General features: G+C 42.7%; 2 protein-coding genes across 3 annotated transcripts; both read left to right on the forward strand.

Annotated features, from left to right (window-relative positions):
* The first annotated feature begins 2,703 nt into the window (after positions 1 to 2,703).
* LOC106597408 (inositol monophosphatase 1) lies at positions 2,704 to 8,646 on the forward strand. Its single transcript, XM_014188604.2, has 2 exons — positions 2,704 to 3,087; positions 8,374 to 8,646. The coding sequence occupies exons 1-2, from the start codon at positions 2,967 to 2,969 to the stop codon at positions 8,547 to 8,549; spliced, it is 297 nt and encodes a 98-aa protein (XP_014044079.1). The 5' UTR covers positions 2,704 to 2,966; the 3' UTR covers positions 8,550 to 8,646.
* Positions 8,647 to 9,664: 1,018 nt separating this feature from the next.
* Positions 9,665 to 19,760, forward strand: impa1 (inositol monophosphatase 1). 2 transcript variants are annotated; one of them, NM_001279172.1, is made up of 9 exons: positions 9,665 to 9,711; positions 10,325 to 10,429; positions 10,772 to 10,905; positions 15,397 to 15,501; positions 15,690 to 15,735; positions 16,224 to 16,332; positions 16,778 to 16,886; positions 17,712 to 17,863; positions 18,936 to 19,116. In NM_001279172.1, the coding sequence occupies exons 2-9, from the start codon at positions 10,367 to 10,369 to the stop codon at positions 19,058 to 19,060; spliced, it is 843 nt and encodes a 280-aa protein (NP_001266101.1). In that variant the 5' UTR covers positions 9,665 to 9,711; positions 10,325 to 10,366; the 3' UTR covers positions 19,061 to 19,116. The 2 variants fall into 2 exon arrangements, with proteins under 2 accessions (NP_001266101.1, XP_045570281.1); XM_045714325.1 differs by lacking the exon at positions 9,665 to 9,711 and adding an exon at positions 10,183 to 10,205 and having other exon boundaries at positions 18,936 to 19,760.
* Positions 19,761 to 20,388: the final 628 nt, after the last annotated feature.

Genomic DNA, 20,388 nt, shown 5'->3' on the forward strand with positions numbered 1-20,388 from the left:
CTTCAGACCAATGTTGGATGGACCTGAGCATGGGCGTTTCCTGTTTTAGTTTCTGTCTGTAGGCCTGGAGCAACAAAATGGAGTCATTGTCAGATTTGCCGAAGGCAGGGCGGAGGAGAGCTGTGTATGCATCGCGGAAGTTAGAGTAGCAATGATCCAGAGATTGGACATTGGACACATGCTTGGATGGTGTGCTCGCCTTCTGAGTCTGACCAGTACGCCTCTCCTGCTGCGACCGCGTTGTTTTGGGTCGGCCTCTGGGATTAGATCCCATGTCCAGGGTGGAGGTCCGAACAAAGGATCCGCTTCAGGAAAGACGTATTCCTGGTCGTAATGTTGGTAAGTTGACATCGCTTTTATATCCAATAGTTCTTCCCTGCTGTATGTAATAACACTTGAGATTTCCTGGGCTAGCAATGTAAGAAATAATACATAAAATAATACATAAAAAAAACCAAATTACTGCATAGTTTCCTAAGGACCTGAAGTGAGGCGACCATCTCTGTCGGTTCCAAAAATTTCGTGACCATCACGACCACAATTAATGAACATACCTCAAACTCGCATCATAATGGCGCACACGCTCTTTTACAAACTCGGTCAAAAGGACCGCATTTTAGCCAACAAAATACAGTAATCGCACTAATCGATTTGAAAGTCACCAATGTCGGTGTGTACAGTAATCCTATCGGATTTTATTTTGTTTTCTCTGAATTCTGGATTCTGGACGCCAATGATTCTGTAGGCTAAACAATTTTTTTTTTTAATGTTATTCGATAGCAGTTGAACTGTGAAGGTGGAGGTGTGAAGGTGGAGCATAAATGATAGGTGCACTGGGCAATCATTGGTCTTTTGGAAAGGGCATGTGTGTCACGGTTGTTGGGATAGACAGACCAAGGCGCAGAGTGATTCGAGTTCCACATCTTTTATTAGTGAAACTTAAACAAAACAATAAACAAACAATGACCGTGAAGTAACAGAGCGCACATCAGCACTCAACAAAACAATATCCCACAACCCAGGTCGGAACAATGGAGAACTTAAGTATGATCCCCAATTAGAGACAACAAACATCAGCTGACTCTAATTGGGAACCATACCAAGAGTACCAACATAGAAATTAAAAGACTAAAACACCCCCTAGTCACACCCTGACCTACAACACCACAGAGAACCAAGGGCTCTCTATGGTCAGGGCGTGACAGTACCCCCCCAAAGGTGCGGACTCCGGCCGCAAAACCTGAAACCAAATGGGGAGGGTGGGGGGGTGACTAGTGTCGGTGGCGGCTCCGGTGCGGGTTGCCGCCCCCGCCCAGACCCCGGATCTGGCCATGGCGCCGGGCTGAACGCCGTGCCTGGACTGGGCATCGGCGCAGAGGAAGGCTTCGGCCTTGGAGCGGGACTGGACGCCGTGCCTGAACTGGGCACCGGCACAGAGGAAGGCTCCTGCCATGGAGCGGGACTGGACGCCGTGCCTGGACTGGGCACCGGCGCAGAGGAAGGCTCCTGCCATGGTGAGGGACTGGACACCATGCCTGGACTGGTCACAGGCGCAGAGGGAGGCTCCTGCCAGGGAGCGGGACCGGACACCATGCCTGGACTGGGCATCAGCGCAGGTTGCACCAGACTGATGACACGCTCCTCAGGTCGAGTGCTTGTCGCCGGCACAGGACGCTCTGGGCTGGAGAGGCGCACTGGAGGCCTAGTGCGTGGAGCCGGTACAGGTGGCACCGGACTGTTGACACGCACTTCAGGGCGAGTGCGGGGAGCTGGCACAGGACGTACCAGACTGGGGAGGCGCAATGGAGGCCTGGTGCGTGGAGCCGGTACAGGTGGCACCGGACTGTTGACACGCACTTCGGGGCGAGTGCGGTGAGCTGGCACAGGACGTACCAGACTGGGGAGATGCACTGGAGGCCTGGTGCATGGAGTCGGCACAGACTTCACCAGACTGCTGACAGGCTCTTCAGTTCGAATGTTGAGCAGAACACACTTGACCATCATCTCTCTCCTCTCCATCGCCTCCCTGACGGTCTCTGGCTTTTCAGGGCGAGTGCAGGGAGCTGGCACAGATGGCACCAGACTGGTGTCATGCTTTTCAGCACGCCTGCGCTGCAGCATACTTTATCAACCTATTGAACAAAACAACCCTATATTTTGGGTTAGGGTAGGGTAATGAAACAAAACAACCCTATATATTGGGTTAGGATAGGGTAATGCAGCTGTACTGAGCTTAGTTCTATGTTCTACTCTTCAAGACTCAATGGGTATCAGCCGGTCCCAATTTGGTCCCTACCACACCACCTTGACCTTACCTTTCTGTTTGCAAATGTGAATGGTCTGGAAAGGTATGAGCATTGGTGCTTCTACCATATTTCTTAGACCAGGGGCTCCCAAACCTTTTTGCTTCGTGACCCACTATTTGAGGCGTCTTCAGTCGCTAATTTCCTACAATTCTACACATTTTGACATGGCTAAAGCTGTGTTCTTATGCTCCAAACATAACACAATCAATGGTGGCTTGATTGCCTAGCTTTTATTTGGTTGATTTGTCAGTTCTCAAATATTATAGGCTATTATTTAAAAATATATAGGCCCATTATCTTCTCTACATACTTTATATCTGGTTTTAGTTGTTTAAGTTTACACTGAAAGCATTTTTCCATCCTAAAAATGTATTTAAAAAAAAAGGTATTAGAGTTTTTTGTTGTTGCAATGCACAAAAATTGTCATCCCGACCCACAGTTTGGGAACCACTGGCCTAGACTATACCTTACATATCTGCAAACATTGAAGGGTTAGAGCCAAGGGGAATGGGTAGGTAACTAGGTATCATTTAAATGACCATTGAACAGCAGTAAATTTTACAGATTACAACTTTAACTAATATCTGAACTTTGACCCCTATAACCTTTCCCCCCTGTAATATCATCAGCATCCGTGCAGTGGGTACGGCGACGGTGGACATGTGTCTGGTGTCCACGGCCGGAGCAGACGCTTACTACCACATTGGCACGCACTGCTGGGACATCGCTGCCTCCGCTCTCATTGTCAAGGAATCCGACGGAGTGATCATTGACACCGATGGTATATGATGTCTGTGACATTCTGTTCTGTCTTACACTAAACAGAATGGATGCTTAAATAATTTCAGCTTCTTGACTATTTAGAATATTTATTAACCCTTTACCCTCGTGGGAATTGGCCTTTATGGATAGGGCTAAATTGAAATGTTTGTTACAGAAAGAATATCAAAAGCATATTCATAACCATTGTAGCAATTTAAAGGAAACAGTTTGGAGATCATGGAAAAATTATTACACCATGTGGGTACACAACAGTTCACCTGACAAGACTGAATCCAAACATTACACTGTTGATTTTATGTGCATTTTACATTTACTGCCGCATTAACGAAATCTGAATATCATCTGGATACATTCAGTAACATGATGAGAATATTCCTGGACAATGTGTTGTAGGTGCAACATAAGACAAGAGAATGACAAGGGTTTGAGACAGAGGACTAACTGGTGTCTCCAAGTGGACACACACACACACACACACACACACACACACACACACACACACACACACACACACACACACCTACCTCTCCAAAGTGTGCACAGTTCCTAAGCAAATTCAATGCACTTTTATGACTCAACTTATAGAACGCTCTTAGAAAAAAGGGTTCCAAAGGGGTTCTTCGGCTGTCCCCATAGGAAACCCCTTTTTGGTTCCACATAGAACCTTTTTTGGTTCCAGGTAGAACTCTTTTGGGTTCCATGTAGTACCCTCTGTGTAAAGGGTTCTACATGGAACTCAAAAGGGTTCTACCTGGAACCAAAAAAGGTTCTCATATGGGGACAGCTGAAGAACCCTTTTAGATTCTAGATAGCACCTTTTTTTCCTAAGAGTGTACTTGTTTGAGCTCTCCTAGCTGTGCCGTTGAGGAACTAGAGTAAGCTGGTAGTTGTTTCATTTGGAACACAATCACCGCCATCACACAATTACTGTTGTTGTATACGCAATCCCCCAAAAAACAGTCCATTATAAATCATAATCTGTGTCAGGTGGGCATCATTTGAAAGCTTGTTCTGTTGCCAACACGACTAGCTAAGTTATAAAAATATGATCTTACAGTGTTAGGCTTTCACAAGGCATTTAAGAGAAACTGATTGTTTGGTGCTCACAGCAAGGAGTCATGAAATCAAATCAAATTTTATTGGTCGCATACACATGGTTAGCAGATGTTAATGCGAGTGTAGCGAAATGCTTGTGCATCTAGTTCCAACAGTGCAGTATTATCTAACATGTAATCTAACAATTCCCCAACAACTACCTAATACACACAAATCTAAAGGGGTGAATGAGAATATGTACATATAAATATATGGATGAGCGATGGCCGAACGGCATAGGCAATGTGCAATAGATGGTATAAAATACAGTATATATGTAAACATTATTAAAATGGCATTATTTAAAGTGACTAGTGATCCATTTATTAAAGTGGCCAGTGATTGGGTCCCAATGTAGGCAGCAGCTTCTCTGAGTTAGTGATTGCTGTTTAGCAGTCTGATGGCCTTGAGATAGAAGCTGTTATTGAGTCTCTTGATGCACCTGTACTGACCTCGCCTTCTGGATGGTAGCGGTGTGAACAGGCAGTGGCTCGGGTGGTTGTTGTCCTTGATGATCTTTTTGGCCTTCCTGTCACATCGGGTGCTGTAGGTGTCATGGAGGGCAGGTAGTTTGCCCCCGGTGATTCGTTGTGCAGACTGCACCACCCTCTGGAGAGCCTTGTCGTTGAGGGCGGTGCAGTTGCCGTACCAGGCTGTGATACAGCCCGACAGGATGCTCTCGATTGTGCATCTGTAAATCTTTCTTAGGGTTTTGGGTGACAAGACAAATTTCTTCAGCCTCCTGAGGTTGTATAGGTGCTGTTGCGCCTTCTTCTGTGTGGGTGGACTATTTCAGTTTGTCTGTGATGTGTACGCCGAGGAACTTAAAACTTTCCACCTTCTCCACTGCTGTCCCTTCGATGTGGATAGGGGGGTGCACCCTCTGCTGTTTCCTGAAGTCCACAATCATCTCCTTTGTTTTGTTGACGTTGAGTGAGAGGTTGTTTTCCTGACACCACACTCCGAGTGTCCTCACCTCCTCCCTGTAGGTTGTCTCGTCGTTGTTGGTAATCAAGCCCACTAATGTTGTGTCATCTGCAAACTTGATGATTGAGTTGGAGGCGTGCATGGCCACGCAGTCATGGGTGAACAGGGAGTACAGGAGGGGTCTGAGCACGCACCCTTGTGGGGCCCCAGTGTTGAGGGTCAGAGAAGTGGAGATGTTGTCTCCTACCTTCACCACCTGGGGGCGGCCCGTCAAAGTCCAGGACCCAGTTGCACAGGGCGGGGTTGAGACCCAGGGCCTCCAGCTTGATAATGAGTTTGGAGGGTACTATGGTGTTGAATGCTGAGCTGTAGTCAATGAACAGCATTTTTACATAGGTGTTCCTCTTGTCCAGATGGGATAGGGCAGTGTGCAGTATTGCATCATCTGTGGACCTGTTGGTGCGGTATGCAAACTGAAGTGGGTCTAGGGTGGCTGGTAAGGTGGAGGTGATATGGTTCTTGACTAGTCTCTCAAAGCACTTCATGATGACAGAAGTGAGTGCTACGGGGCGGTAGTCATTTAAATCAAATCAAATCTTCTTGTCACATGCGCCGAATACAACAGGTGTGTGGACCTTACAGTGAAATGCTTACTTACAAGCACTTAACCAACAATGCAGTTTTAAGAAAATGCCTAAAAAAAGTAAGAGATAAGAAAAACAAATAATTAAAGAGCAGCAGTAAATAACAATAGCGGGGCTATATACAGGGGATACTGGTATATTTAATTCAGTTATCTTTGCCTTCTTGGGTACAGGAACAACGGTGGCCATCTTGAAGCATGTGGGGACAGCAGACTGGGATAGGGAGCGGTTGAATATGTCCGTAAACACACCAGCCACCTAGTATGCGCATGCTCTGAGGATGGGGCTAGGGATGCCGTCTGGGCCAGCAGCCTTGCGAGGGTTAACACGTTTAAATGTTTTATTCACGGCGGCCATGGAGAAGGAGAGGGGGGGGCCGCAGTCCTTGTTAGCGGGCTGCGACGGTAGCACTGTATTATCCTCAAAGCGAGCAAAGAAGGTGTTTAGTTTGTCTGGAAACGTGACGTCGGTGTTGTGGCTGATTTCCTTTAGACCCTGCTACATACATCTCGTGTCTGAGCTGTTGAATTGTGACTCCACTTTGTCCCTGTACCGGCATTTCGCTTGTTTGATTGCCTTGCGGAGGGAATACCTACACTTTTTATATTCTGCCATATTTACAGACCTCTTTCCATGGTTAAATGCGGTGGTTCGCGCTTTCAGTTTTGCACGAATGCCGCGATCCATCCATGGTTTTTGGTTAGGGTAGGTTTTAATAGTCGCAGTGGGTACAACATCTCCAAGGCACTTCCTTATAAATTCACTCACAGAGACAGCGTATAGGTCGATGTTATTCTCTGAGGCTGACCGGAACATATCCCAGTCCGTGTGATCAAAACAGTCTTGAAGCGTGGATTCCGATTGGTCAGATCAGTGTTGAATGGTTCTAGTCACTGGTACATCCTGTTTGAGTTTCTGCCTATAAGACGGTAAGGAGCAAGATGGCGTCATGGTCAGATTTGCCAAAGGGAGGGCGGGGGAGGGCTTTGTATGCATCATGGAAGTTAGAGTAGCAGTGATCGAGTGTATTAACCCCGCAAGTACTGCAATCAATATGCTGATAGAATTTAGGTTGCCTTGTTAAAATCCCAAGCTACGATAAATGCAGCCTCAGGATATATGGTTTCCAGGTTATATAGAGTCCAGTGTAGTTCCTTGAGGGCCGTCTTGGTGTCTGCCTGAGGGGGAATGTACACAGCTGTGACGATAACTGACGAGAACTCTCAATGATGGCACCGACAGAGAAGGTCGCCTCGCTTTGAGTCCTTAGGAAACTATGCAGTATTTTTTTTTTTATGTATTAGTTCTTACATTGTTACCCCAGGAAATCTTAAGTCTTATTACATACAGCCCGGGAAGAACTATTGGATATAAGAGCGACGTCAACTTACCAACATTACGACCAGGAATACGACTTTCCCGAAGTGGATCCTATGTTTGAACCACCACCCAGGACAATGGATCTAATCCCAGAAGCCGACCCAAGACAACGGCACCGCAGAAGAGGCAGACGGAGCGGCCTTCTGGTCAGGCTCCGTAGATGTGCACATCGCCCACCGCTCCTGAGTATACTACTCGCCAATGTCCAGTCTCTTGACAACAAGGTAGACAAAATTCGAGCCAGGGTGGCCTTCCAGAGAGACATCAGAAATTGTAATATCCTCTGTTTCACAGAAACATGGCTTTCTCGGGATATGTTGTCGGAATCGGTTCAGCCACCGGTCTTCTCCATGCATCGCACCGACAGATAAACACCTCTCTGGGAAGAGGAAGGGTGGGGGTGTATGCTTCATGATTAACGACTCATGGTGTAATCATAACAACATACAGGAACTCAAGTCCTTCTGCTCACCCGTCCTAGAATTCCTTCCAATCAAATGCCGGCCATATTACCTCCCAAGAGCATTCAGGTGCGTGTGCTGCGGCAAATTTTCTTCACAATAAACAAACAGGTTCATTCTATTCAGAACACCCCAGGGTATGGCGCCATGTCATCTGGTAACTGTACATCAAACAGTGATCATTGACACTGGACTGTATATGACATGAGTTTTATGACATGGAAATGTGACGTGCACATTTGGACTCATGGCTTTTGGCTTGCTTGTATGACATCAAAATACATTGAGTCTTCTTAATTTACAGCATCACTCAGACAACATAACATTTGCAAAAGTTGTTCAATTACCAAGAGGGATGGGTAACTTCTTGTCGTGCACGGTGCTCAAATTCAGAATGGCTGTTAGTCAAAACCCATACAGAGCTGTGAAGCACAGAACCTATGGTCTGACGCTATGTATAGCATGTTATTTTTCCAGACACTACATTGCAATTTAGGCAGTTATAAGTTCCCAAATGTGCCATTTTCAACCCAATAATACAGGTATGAGTTTAAAAGGGCTCAGCATACATTACAGACAAAACGACAACAAAAAACGAAACATGCTAGTAAGGTAGTAGGAACTTAGGTGTGTTCAGAAACGCATAGCGCTGTTTAACACTAATGTTACAATGTCAATTCATGAGCCATATCTTTTCGACATCAATGTCAATTGTGAAGATGTTCAGATGTCTCCATCTTGTATCCACTGAAGTGTTACTCCTCTTCATCCCATCAGGCACTGTGTTTGACATGATGTCAAGGAAGGTTATCGCAGCGAACAGCTCGGCCGTAGCCAATCGAAACGCACAGGTGGTCCAGGCCTTCCCCTGTACCCATGACGGCGAGGATCCTAAAGCCAAGTGCACCTGTGGGACACCTAGCAACGGACACAGCGTTCAAAACAGACATTAGGCACGGCACTGCGTTCTCCTATTTTAGCCATTTAACAATGAACCACCATTGTTTTGGAGAGGTGCAACTTTGTGAAATAAAGACCAATTTAATTGAATATACAAATGTGTGGTTTCTCATCCTTGAGGTTATGCTGCCACCTACTGTTTGTATTTTACCTACATGTCTTACCATTGACATTGTGAAACTAAATTGTTATAATAACGTCACTTGGTGCACAATTCAATTAAACCTTCACTACATTTATGCAGTAATGCCATATAATGTCAATCCCATATTGGTCAAATAAAATCACAGAATGGTTTTGGGTACAGTAAAATTCTGCTACCATATTCAGGTAGATTACATTTTTTCAGAATAAATACAGACTCTGTTATAACGTTTAGGCTACACATTGAATTCTCCTTTTGGTTTTCTTTTGGTGAGGCCACCATTTCATTTAATGAATGCATTGATGCCTGCCTATATCAGATGGATGCCGAATCTGATCTCATTACATAAGACAGAGGGGTTAATTAAGGCATAAAAACGAAAGTAGGGTGGTTGATCAGGGTGGATGGATGGACGTGAAATGCAAACGTCTACAGACATGGTCTGTATAAGCATGTTTGGGATGGTCTGGATCGACTTGTACGACAGCGTTTCCCAGTCCCCACCAATATCCAGCAACTTCGCATAGCTTGAAGAGGAGTGGAACAACATTCCACAGGCCACAATCAACATCCTGATCAACTCCATGTGAAGGAGATGTGTCACGCTGCATGAGGTAAATGGTGGTCACACCAGATACTGACTGGTTTTCTGGTCCACGCACCTACCTTTTAATTAAAAAATAAATAAATAATAATCTGTGACCAACTGATGCATATCTGTATTCACAGTCATGTGAAATCCATAGATTAGGGCGTAATGCATTTATTTCAATTGACTGATTTCACTTTATGAACTGTATGAACTCAGTCACATCTTTGGAATTGTTACATTGTTGCGTTTGAAGTTTTGTTCAGTATTGCTAATGCGGTGCATTGGCGTAACACTGGCCAGTAAGCGGCAGCACATACCTGTCATTCGTCTTGTTGGGTAAACTAGTCAAGCATCTGAAGAAGACGATTCAATGCGGAAGTAGTGGCTTATTGACTTTTTCCAGCTCGATCTACTATCGGTGAGATTTTAGTCTCTTTTTTTTTCTCGATCATTCTTATGCTAGTTACAGTCTCTTCTTTCATATTCTGTGCACAGACTAGCTCGATACGTGTTGTGTGTTACATTTACAGATGGAATGGTTATAAATCCTCGCGTATAGCTCGAGAACTGTTAGGCTAAACCAATCTCGGATCAGTACTGTAAATCGTTTTTTAAATGGATAAACAAGGCTTTATCTGAAAACATTTGCAATGCAAACAGTTTTATTATAGAATATCGCTATTTGTTTTAATTATACCATCATTTGCCAATGTACTTTAACATTCATCCCATCAGTATAGGAACAATCCGTAGTTTTTTTCCTGTAGGGTTGCTATTTTTACAAAGGTCATGCTCTTGGAAAATGGAAATAGCAGGAGGATTTGCCTCAGGTTTCATAAAGCTCTTATTCTGATGGAATTGACAGCATGTTCAGCTCCATTGCTACAAGCACATACTGGACCCAGTATTGGGGTAGCTAGTTTATTTGCAAATTTCACCAACATAACCATAGTATGATCGATCAACTTTGAGGTGTTATTTTATCAATGTTTTATGTATTAAGCAAAACCTTTTCACTGTCTGTTCCACAGCATCCTTTTAAGGACATATTTCTTGGATCAAGGCACCCAACCATGACTGACCTTTGGCAGAATGCCATGGACCATGCTGTGGCTCTGGCCAGGAAAGCAGGATCGGTGAGTGTCTGTCTGTCTGTCTGTCTGTCTGACTTTGTGTCTGTCTGTCTGTCTGTCTGTCTGTCTGACTTTGTGTCTGTCTGTCTGTCTGTCTGTCTGTCTGTCTGTCTGTCTGACTTTGTGTCTGTCTGTCTGACTTTGTCTGTCTGTCTGTGTGTCTGTCTGTCTGTCTGACTTTGTGTCTGTCTGACTGAGTTTGTGTTTGAATTTGTGTCTGTCTGTCTGTCTTTGTGTCTGTCTGTCTGAGCGTGTGGTTGTGCTGCTTGTCTTGTGGTTTTTTTCACTGACCTTTTGGTTTCAGACAGAAGTTCCAGCATTCAACTGTGTATCTATCTGCTGCAGCTTGTAAGGGACGCAGTACAGAATGACATGAAGGTTATGTTGAAGAGTTCTTCTGTGGACCTTGTGACTAAAACTGACCAAAAGGTGGAGCAACTCATTATAGACTCTGTGAAGGAGAAATTCCCCACGCACAGGTACAATTACTTACTGTGGCTTTGCTTATATAAAGACATATCCTGGGACACACACACACTGGCACACTCCTTATAGCCTATGAAAAGGAGAAGGATTTTTACAGGTACATTACAGAACCTCCTGATCAGTATCTGGTGGTGTTCAATCAGATGTTATAAAGGTGATATTATACATGGTGTTCAGTAAGTGTTCAATCAGATGTTATAAAGGTGATATTATACATGGTGTTCAGTAAGTGTTCAATCAGATGTTATAAAGGTGATATTATACATGGTGTTCAGTAAGTGTTCAATCAGATGTTATAAAGGTGATATTATACATGGTGTTTCTAGATGATGCAGATATTTTAAAGGTGTTTCTAGATGATGCAGATATTATAAAGGTGTTTCTAAAGGATGCAGTTATTACATTTACATTTAAGTCATTTAGCAGACGCTCTTATCCAGAGCGACTTACAAAATGGTGCATTCACCTTATGATATCCAGTGGAACAACCACTTTACAATAGTGCATCTAAATCTTTTAAGGGGGGGTTAGAAGGATTACTTTATCCTATCCTAGGTATTCCTTAAAGAGGTGGGGTTTCAGGTGTCTCCGGAAGGTGGTGATTGACTCCGCTGTCCTGGCGTCGTGAGGGAGCTTGTTCCACCATTGGGGTGCCAGAGCAGTGAACAGTTTTGACTGGGCTGAGCGGGAACTGTGCTTCCTCAGAGGTAGGGGGGCCAGCAGGCCAGTGGTGGATGAACGCAGTGCCCTTGTTTGGGTGTAGGGCCTGATCAGAGCCTGAAGGTATGGAGGTGCCGTTCCCTTCACAGCTCCGTAGGCAATCACCATGGTCTTGTAGCGGATGCGAGCTTCAACTGGAAGCCAGTGGAGAGAGCGGAGGAGCGGGGTGACGTGAGAGAACTTGGGAAGGTTGAACACCAGACGGGCTGCGGCGTTCTGGATGAGTTGTAGGGGTTTAATGGCACAGGCAGGGAGCCCAGCCAACAGCGAGTTGCAGTAATCCAGACGGGAGATGACAAGTGCCTGGATTAGGACCTGCGCCGCTTCCTGTGTGAGGCAGGGTCGTACTCTGCGAATGTTGTAGAGCATGAATCTACAGGATCGGGTCACCGCCTTGATGTTAGTAGAGAACGACAGGGTGTTGTCCAGGATCACGCCAAGGTTCTTAGCACTCTGGGAGGAGGACACAAGGGAGTTGTCAACCGTGATGGCGAGATCATGGAACGGGCAGTCCTTCCCCGGGAGGAAGAGCAGCTCCGTGTTGCCGAGGTTCAGCTTGAGCTGGTGATCCGTCATCCACACTGATATGTCTGACAGACATGCAGAGATGCGATTCGCCGCCTGGTTATCAGAAGGGGGAAAGGAGAAGATTAATTGTGTGTCGTCTGCATAGCAATGATAGGAGAGACCATGTGAGGATATGACAGAGCCAAGTGACTTGGTGTATAGCGAGAATAGGAGAGGGCCTAGAACAGAGCCCTGGGGGACACCAGTGGTGAGAGCGCATGGTGCGGAGACAGATTCTCGCCACGCCACCTGGTAGGAGCGACCTGTCAGGTAGGACGCAATCCAAGCGTGGGCCGCGCCGGAGATGCCCAACTCGGAGAGGGTGGAGAGGAGGATCTGATGGTTCACAGTATCAAAGGCAGCAGATAGGTCTAGAAGGATGAGAGCAGAGGAGAGAGAGTTAGCTTTAGCAGTGCGGAGAGCCTCCGTGACACAGAGAAGAGCAGTCTCAGTTGAATGCCCAGTCTTGAAACCTGACTGATTAGGATCAAGAAGGTCATTCTGAGAGAGATAGCAGGAGAGCTGGCCAAGGACGGCACGTTCAAGAGTTTTGGAGAGAAAAGAAAGAAGGGATACTGGTCTGTAGTTGTTGACATCGGAGGGATCGAGTGTAGGTTTTTTCAGAAGGGGTGCAACTCTCGCTCTCTTGAAGACGGAAGGGACGTAGCCAGCAGTCAAGGATGAGTTGATGAGCGAGGTGAGGAAGGGGAGAAGGTCTCCGGAAATGGTCTGGAGAAGAGAGGAGGGGATAGGGTCAAGTGGGCAGGTTGTTGGGCGGCCGGCCGTCACAAGATGCGAGATTTCATCTGGAGAGAGAGGGGAGAAAGAGGTCAAAGCACAGGGTAGGGCAGTGTGAGCAGGACCAGCGGTGTCGTTATTATAAAGGTGCATGGTCTTTCTAGATGATGCAGTTATTATAAAGGTGTTTCTAGATGATGCAGTTATTATAAAGGTGTTTCTAGATGATGCAGTTATTATAAAGGTCTTTCTAGATGATGCAGTTATTATAAAGGTGTTTCTAGATGATGCAGTTATTATGAAGGTGTTTCTAGATGATGCAGTTATTATAAAGGTGTTTCTAGATGATGCAGTTATTATAAAGGTGTTTCTAGATGATGCAGTTATTATAAAGGTGTTTCTAGATGATGTAGATATTATAAAGGTGTTTCTAGATGATGCAGTTATTATAAAGGTGTTTCTAGATGATGCAGTTATTATAAAGGTGTTTCTAGATGATGCAGTTATTATAAAGGTGTTTCTAGATGATGCAGTTATTATAAAGGTGTTTCTAGATGATGCAGATATTATAAAGGTGTTTCTAGATGATGCAGGTATTATAAAGGTGTTTCTAGATGATGCAGTTATTATAAAGGTGTTTCTAGATGATGCAGATATTATAAAGGTGTTTCTAGATGATGCAGTTATTATAAAGGTGTTTCTAAATGATGCAGTTATTATAAAGGTGTTTCTAAAGGATGCAGATATTATAAAGGTGTTTCTAGATGATGCAGTTATTATAAAGGTGTTTCTAGATGATGCAGATATTATAAAGGTGTTTCTAGATGATGCAGATATTATAAAGGTGTTTCTAGATGATGCAGATATTATAAAGGTGTTTCTAAAGGATGCAGTTATTATAAAGGTGTTTCTAGATGATGCAGATATTATAAAGGTGTTTCTAGATGATGCAGATATTATAAAGGTGTTTCTAGATGATGCAGTTATTATAAAGGTGTTTCTAAATGATGCAGATATTATAAAGGTGTTTCTAGATGATGCAGTTATTATAAAGGTGTTTCTAGATGATGCAGTTATTATAAAGGTGTTTCTAGATGATGCAGTTATTATAAAGGTGTTTCTAGATGATGCAGATATTATAAAGGTGTTTCTAGATGATGCAGATATTATAAAGGTGTTTCTAGATGATGCAGATATTATAAAGGTGTTTCTAGATGATGCAGTTATTATAAAGGTGTTTCTAAATGATGCAGTTATTATAAAGGTGTTTCTAGATGATGCAGTTATTATAAAGGTGTTTCTAGATGATGCAGATATTATAAAGGTGTTTCTAGATGATGCAGGTATTATAAAGGTGTTTCTAGATGATGCAGTTATTATAAAGGTGTTTGTAGATGATGCAGATATTATAAAGGTGTTTCTAGATGATGCAGTTATTATAAAGGTGTTTCTAAATGATGCAGTTATTATAAAGGTGTTTCTAAAGGATGCAGATATTATAAAGGTGTTTCTAGATGATGCAGATATTATAAAGGTGTTTCTAGATGATGCAGATATTATAAAGGTGTTTCTAGATGATGCAGATATTATAAAGGTGTTTCTAAATGATGCAGATATTATAAAGGTGTTTCTAGATGATGCAGTTATTATAAAGGTGTTTCTAGATGATGCAGTTATTATAAAGGTGTTTCTAGATGATGCAGTTATTATAAAGGTGTTTCTAGATGATGCAGTTATTATAAAGGTGTTTCTAGATGATGCAGTTATTATAAAGGTGTTTCTAGATGATGCAGATATTATAAAGGTGTTTCTAGATGATGCAGGTATTATAAAGGTGTTTCTAGATGATGCAGTTATTATAAAGGTGTTTCTAAATGATGCAGTTATTATAAAGGTGTTTCTAGATGATGCAGTTATTATAAAGGTGTTTCTAGATGATGCAGGTATTATAAAGGTGTTTCTAGATGATGCAGATATTATAAAGGTTTTCTAGATGATGCAGATATTATAAAGGTGTTTCTAGATGATGCAGATATTATAAAGGTGTTTCTAGATGATGCAGTTATTATAAAGGTGTTTCTAGATGATGCAGATATTATAAAGGTGTTTCTAGATGATGCAGGTATTATAAAGGTGTGTGGTGTTTCTAAATGATGCAGACTATGTGGACTTTAATGGAGACAGTTTAGTAGGTAGTGTAACAGAGAGGGGGCGATCTAGACTTGTTCAATAAGAAAAACATTTTGCTACGTCAAATAAAAATGAGCGTTTCAGATTGTCCCACTCTGTTGCAGTCCGTTTCCTTTAGTGCCTTAATGATCTTGCACACAGAGAGCTGAAAAAACACTGGACGAAGCCGCCTCCCGCTTTACATAGAAACAAATGGAGGCGACTGGGGGTTTTCTTTTCCTGTGTGTAAGCGGCTTTATGAACATGACCTTGTTCTCCTTGTGTTGCAGTTTCATAGGCGAGGAGTCGGTGGCTGCTGGAGAGCCCTGTGTTCTAACTGACAACCCGACCTGGATTGTTGACCCGGTAGATGGTACCACTAACTTTGTCCACGGGTAATTTATGAAATTATTGTTATTTTCTCTAAAATGTGATAATCGCTTTGCGTCGATTTTAAATATCTTATCAAACACCTGATTTCCATTTAATCCTATCGTTATTTAGTATGCGCATTTGATCATCTGAACAAAACATTGGTTATCCTATTTAACACCTGTCTTTCTGAAATCCATGGCTTCCACAGATATCCATTTGTTGCCGTGTCTATTGGCTTTGCAGTCAACAGAAAGGCAAGTTTTCCTATTTAATCATTCAGAGTTTTTCTTAGCCTAGAGAACTCACGAGATGTTTCATTCTTCATACTTCATTTAAAATTGCCAAGTTTTCCACCCACACGAGTAAATCTGCAACATAATTATTGTTGACAACAGTACTCTTGAACAATTACGGTAATTTAAAACCAAACTCTTTTTTTTTTTTTGTCCTTGCATTCTGTGTTTCATAAATTAGATTTTTTTTTTTTTTAAATGGTCAACTGACCAGGAAGATCATCTATGTTTAAACCAGAATAATGTTGGAGATCAGTAATGTGTATTTATCACCAGTCATTAAAGGGGCTGTAAAAGTCTCTAAAATGTTATTGGATTTAGATTTCTCTTTTGGTTTTTTGAATTGTGGTCGATTGTGTACCCTAACCTCTTTCACGGTGTATACGGGGGTATTGAATCCCTGTTCAGATTGCCACTGCAACAAGACATTCCTTTCTTGTTTCCCTCAGCTGGAGTTTGGAGTGGTGTACAGCTGCATAGAAGACAAGATGTACACAGCCAGGAAAGGGAAGGGAGCATTCTGCAATGGACAGCTCCTTAATGTGTCGGACCAGAAAGGTTCAGTAGTTAGTTCAGCCAGTGCATCTATAGTGCTCTATAATACTAGTATTACTATGTCTCTCTGAATTCACTACTATTCATATTTTCCTTTACTATAGACCAGTGTTTCCCAATCTTTTATTTGGTGAGAAGCCACATATTTACATTTCCGTACTCCATTTGTGCTGAGTCCAGATTTACATTGTAGCCCTGCATTTAAACTAGTATTTCATTTTTGTTAAAATAAACATTACAATTCATAAGCATTTCAATTCATAAGCATTTGCAACATCTTTAGTACTTAACACAAATTTGTAAGCCTTTATACACATCATCATTCAATTCTGACCTACTTCCCTCCTCACACTCCCCTGCTTACCTTACCTCCCTGTCTCTCTTACCCTGTCTATCCAATAAACCTGAAATAGGAATGTCACTGAAGTGCTGCACTTTCTCATTGCAGAAATCAGCCAGTCTATCATTGCTACTGAGTTTGGTTCCAACAGAGACACAGAGGTGGTTGACAAAATCTTCTCCAGCATGAGGAAGATCCTGTGTTTACCCATCCACGGGTAAGAATGCCCTGGTCACATTTAGAATTACATCCACGGGTAAGAATGCCCTGGTCACATTTAGAATTATATCCACAGGTAAGAATGCCCTGGTCACATTTAGAATTACATCCACGGGTAAGAATGCCCTGGCCACGCTTAGAATTACATCCACGGGTAAGAATGCCCTGGTCACATTTAGAATTACATCCACGGGTAAGAATGCCCTGGCCACGCTTAGAATTATATCCACAGGTAAGAATGCCCTGGTCACATTTAGAATTACATCCACGGGTAAGAATGCCCTGCCACGTCTGGAATGTCATCCACGGGTAAGAATGCCCTGCCACGTCTGGAATGTCATCCACGGGTAAGAATGCCCTGGCCACGCTTTGAATGTCATCCACGGGTAAGAATGCCCTGGCCACGTTTAGAATTACATCCACAGGTAAGAATGCCCTGGCCACATTCCTGAATGGCATACTTCCATACTTCTTAGTAGGCTTTGCGTGGAGGCCAAGTATGTAATAGTTTGCTTGAAAGACTAGGATGGCATACTACATTAGCTGAGAAATGAGTATGGGACCACTCTGCATACTATTCAGGAAGTTTGTTTTCACATTTGGTATCCCAGAATGTATTGTATTGCTAGCGGAAAAACCTTCGTACCATCAGATAAGACTCTGCTCTGTGTGGGTAACTTGATGACACTAACCCTAACTTTGACGCTGGAAAAGCCTTGTGTTAGCAATAGTCTTGTCCAATAAGAAATGCTCGTTTTAGTTGTCCGTTGTAAAACATTTTGTTACGGTAATGAACACAACCTCTCTCTGTCCATCTTCCTAGGATTCGAGGCGTGGGCACAGCAGCCACAAACATGTGTCTGGTGGCGTCGGGTTGCGTGGAGGCCTACTACGAGATAGGGATTCACTGCTGGGACATCGCTGCCGGCGCCATCATAGTCACAGAGGCAGGGGGCGTCCTCATGGATGTAGATGGTACGTCACTATGTATCCCAGATAGCACATAGACCTCTGCCCAACATTTGGGCTCCTGAGTGGCGCAGGCGGTCTAAGACACTGCATCTCAGTGCTAGAGGCGTCACTACAGACCCTGGTTCGATTCCAGGCTGTATCACAACCGGCCGTGATTGGAAGTCCCATAGGGGCGGTGCACAATTGGCCCAGCGTCGTCTGGGTTAGGGTTTGGCCGGTGTAGGCCGTCATTGTAAATAACAATTTGTTTTTAACTGACTTGCCTAGTTAAATAAAGGTTACATAATTATTTGTATTTTTTTAAACATAGGCACCATGAACACATTATTTGTTACTTATATTTTTTTGATATATTCTTTTTACTTCTCTATTTTTTTACTTAACAAATATTTTTTCTTAAAACTACATTGTTGGTTAAGGGCTTGTAAGTAAGCATTTCACTGTAAGGTGCATGTGACAAATACAATTTTGATTTGATTTGATACCTCGGGAAGATGCGGTGTTGACGTCAGTTTGGCAAGATGAATGGCTACTTTCTAAATTGTACAGATCTACATTGCCAGGCAACAATGTTCTATTATGACGTCGCGTCCTCTTCACAATGTGTAAACGCCTCTCCATACTACATATTCCCAGCACATTTTGATGCGTCGCTCAAACGTTTGCGTGTTCTCTAGTAAAATGGGTGGTACCGTGTGGCGCTGACAACATCAAGAAGGTTGTGGGTTCGATTCCGGGATGAAGCACATATACACTTACTGTACTGTGTGTCGCTTTGTATGGAAGTATCTGCTAAGTGGTATTAATCACAGTATATAGTACTATTATGCACAATAGCACTCAAGATCCAATCACAGATCAGTATAGACTTCGATTAGTCCTCAAAAAACAATCGATTACCCAGATGCTGAGATTTGATCAGTTTGTAAAAATGAAAGTATTTTTTTGTTATTGTAATTTAGCAGTTGTATTTTCATCAACAGTTTTACTTTCACTAGTTTTACTTTCATTATCAATAGTTAATGAGATATAAGTTTCTTTACAGCTATAAAAAATGAATTGTTAATTTTTCTAGGTGGACCATTGGACCTCATGTCCAGAAGGGTTGTTGCTGCAAATAACAAGATAATCGCTGAAAGGATTGTCAAAGAGATTGACGCGTTTACCCCTCTGCGAGATGATGCACCTACAGAGACATAAGACTGAACAAGGAAAATTGCTATGTTTTTAGTCATATTCTTAGAAGAAAAAAAAAATGTGTTTTGTATTGCTTGTTTTATTTTTCCAAAGATATCACTGTTCTTGAACAATTCTGGTTATTTAAAAACAACCTTTTTGTCCTAGCATTCTGTGTTTTATACGTTTTTAATTCGTTCATTTTTAAATATTATAATTGTTTTATGTCAACTGACCAGGAAGATAATAATAATGTTTTAAGACAGTGTAATCCTGGAGATTAGTACTGTATATGTATCACCAGTCATGTATGTAAAACATTATTTTTTTTTTTAAATTGAGTTTAGATTTTTCCTTGGTTTTTGAAGTGTACAACTTAAGTATAGCATAGTGAAGAAATGGTCCCACGTTGCTCAGTTGGTAGAGCACGGCGCATTCAATGCCAGGGTTGTGGAGTCGATTCCTAAAAAGTATGAAAATGTATGCACTCACTACTTACTTGTAAGTCGCTCTGGATAAGAGCATCTGCTAAATGACTGAAATGTAAAAACTAAGTAAATTCAAGGTTTAATGCAGCTGAAAAAGGGGCTCTTGTCCAGGAGTGTGATGGGTCCGGATAGAACTATGTCCACTAAATGTTGCACCCTACTGGACTGCATTTTCATTTGAAATGTGCTGTTAAATGTGTATCCACTTGCATAATATAGTTCTGTACTTACTTAAAGCCTACAGTTTTATATAATTTTTTTATTACTTGTTAAAATCATGAATGAGCTTTCATGATGTCTTTATGTTAAGTCTTATAGCCAGGTTTTATACCTAGTACTGACATGCGTCCTCCTTTGTACTGACTGTGTCCACATCCTGTTTGTGCCCACATTTGTAGACGGATGTAGAGGATTAAAAGACACATTGTGACCAGATCCTCCGGAGGTGGTCGGACACGAGTAGTGAATATAATTTTTTTAAAGGAATATCTGTCAAATAATTTGAGTACAGGGAGGGACCATGGAAATCTGGTCACACCGCAGACACAGTGGATGGATGAGAGACACCTTTTAATACCATGTGTGAGCACAATCACAATGTGGACCAGTTCAGGAACAAGGACGCATGTTAGCGCCAGGTGTCAACAGCTTGCTTAGTTACCTGTGGCGGCAAGTAGCCTAGTGGTTAGATCGTTGGCCCAGTAACCGAAAGGTTGCTGGATCAAATCCCCGAGCTGACATGGTAAAAATCTGTTGTTCTTCCCCCTGAACAAGGCAGTTAACCCACTGTTCCCTGGTAGGCTGTCATTGTAAATAAGAATTTGTTCTTAACTGACTTGCCTAGTTACATTAAGGTTACCTTTA

This window comes from Salmo salar, chromosome ssa03, assembly GCF_905237065.1.
Source record: "Salmo salar chromosome ssa03, Ssal_v3.1, whole genome shotgun sequence".
In the NCBI taxonomy this organism is placed as follows: domain Eukaryota; kingdom Metazoa; phylum Chordata; class Actinopteri; order Salmoniformes; family Salmonidae; genus Salmo; species Salmo salar.

Bases quoted from the DNA above. Each gene is read 5' to 3' on its own strand.
- LOC106597408 (XM_014188604.2), top strand. From the start codon at position 2,967: ATGTGTCTGGTGTCCACGGCCGGAGCAGACGCTTACTACCACATTGGC. The intron at 3,088-8,373 runs GTATATGATGTC...TCATCCCATCAG, and splicing joins AGTGATCATTGACACCGATG to GCACTGTGTTTGACATGATG.
- impa1 (NM_001279172.1), top strand. From the start codon at position 10,367: ATGACTGACCTTTGGCAGAATGCCATGGACCATGCTGTGGCTCTGGCC. The intron at 16,887-17,711 runs GTAAGAATGCCC...CCATCTTCCTAG, and splicing joins CTGTGTTTACCCATCCACGG to GATTCGAGGCGTGGGCACAG. The intron at 17,864-18,935 runs GTACGTCACTAT...TAATTTTTCTAG, and splicing joins CGTCCTCATGGATGTAGATG to GTGGACCATTGGACCTCATG.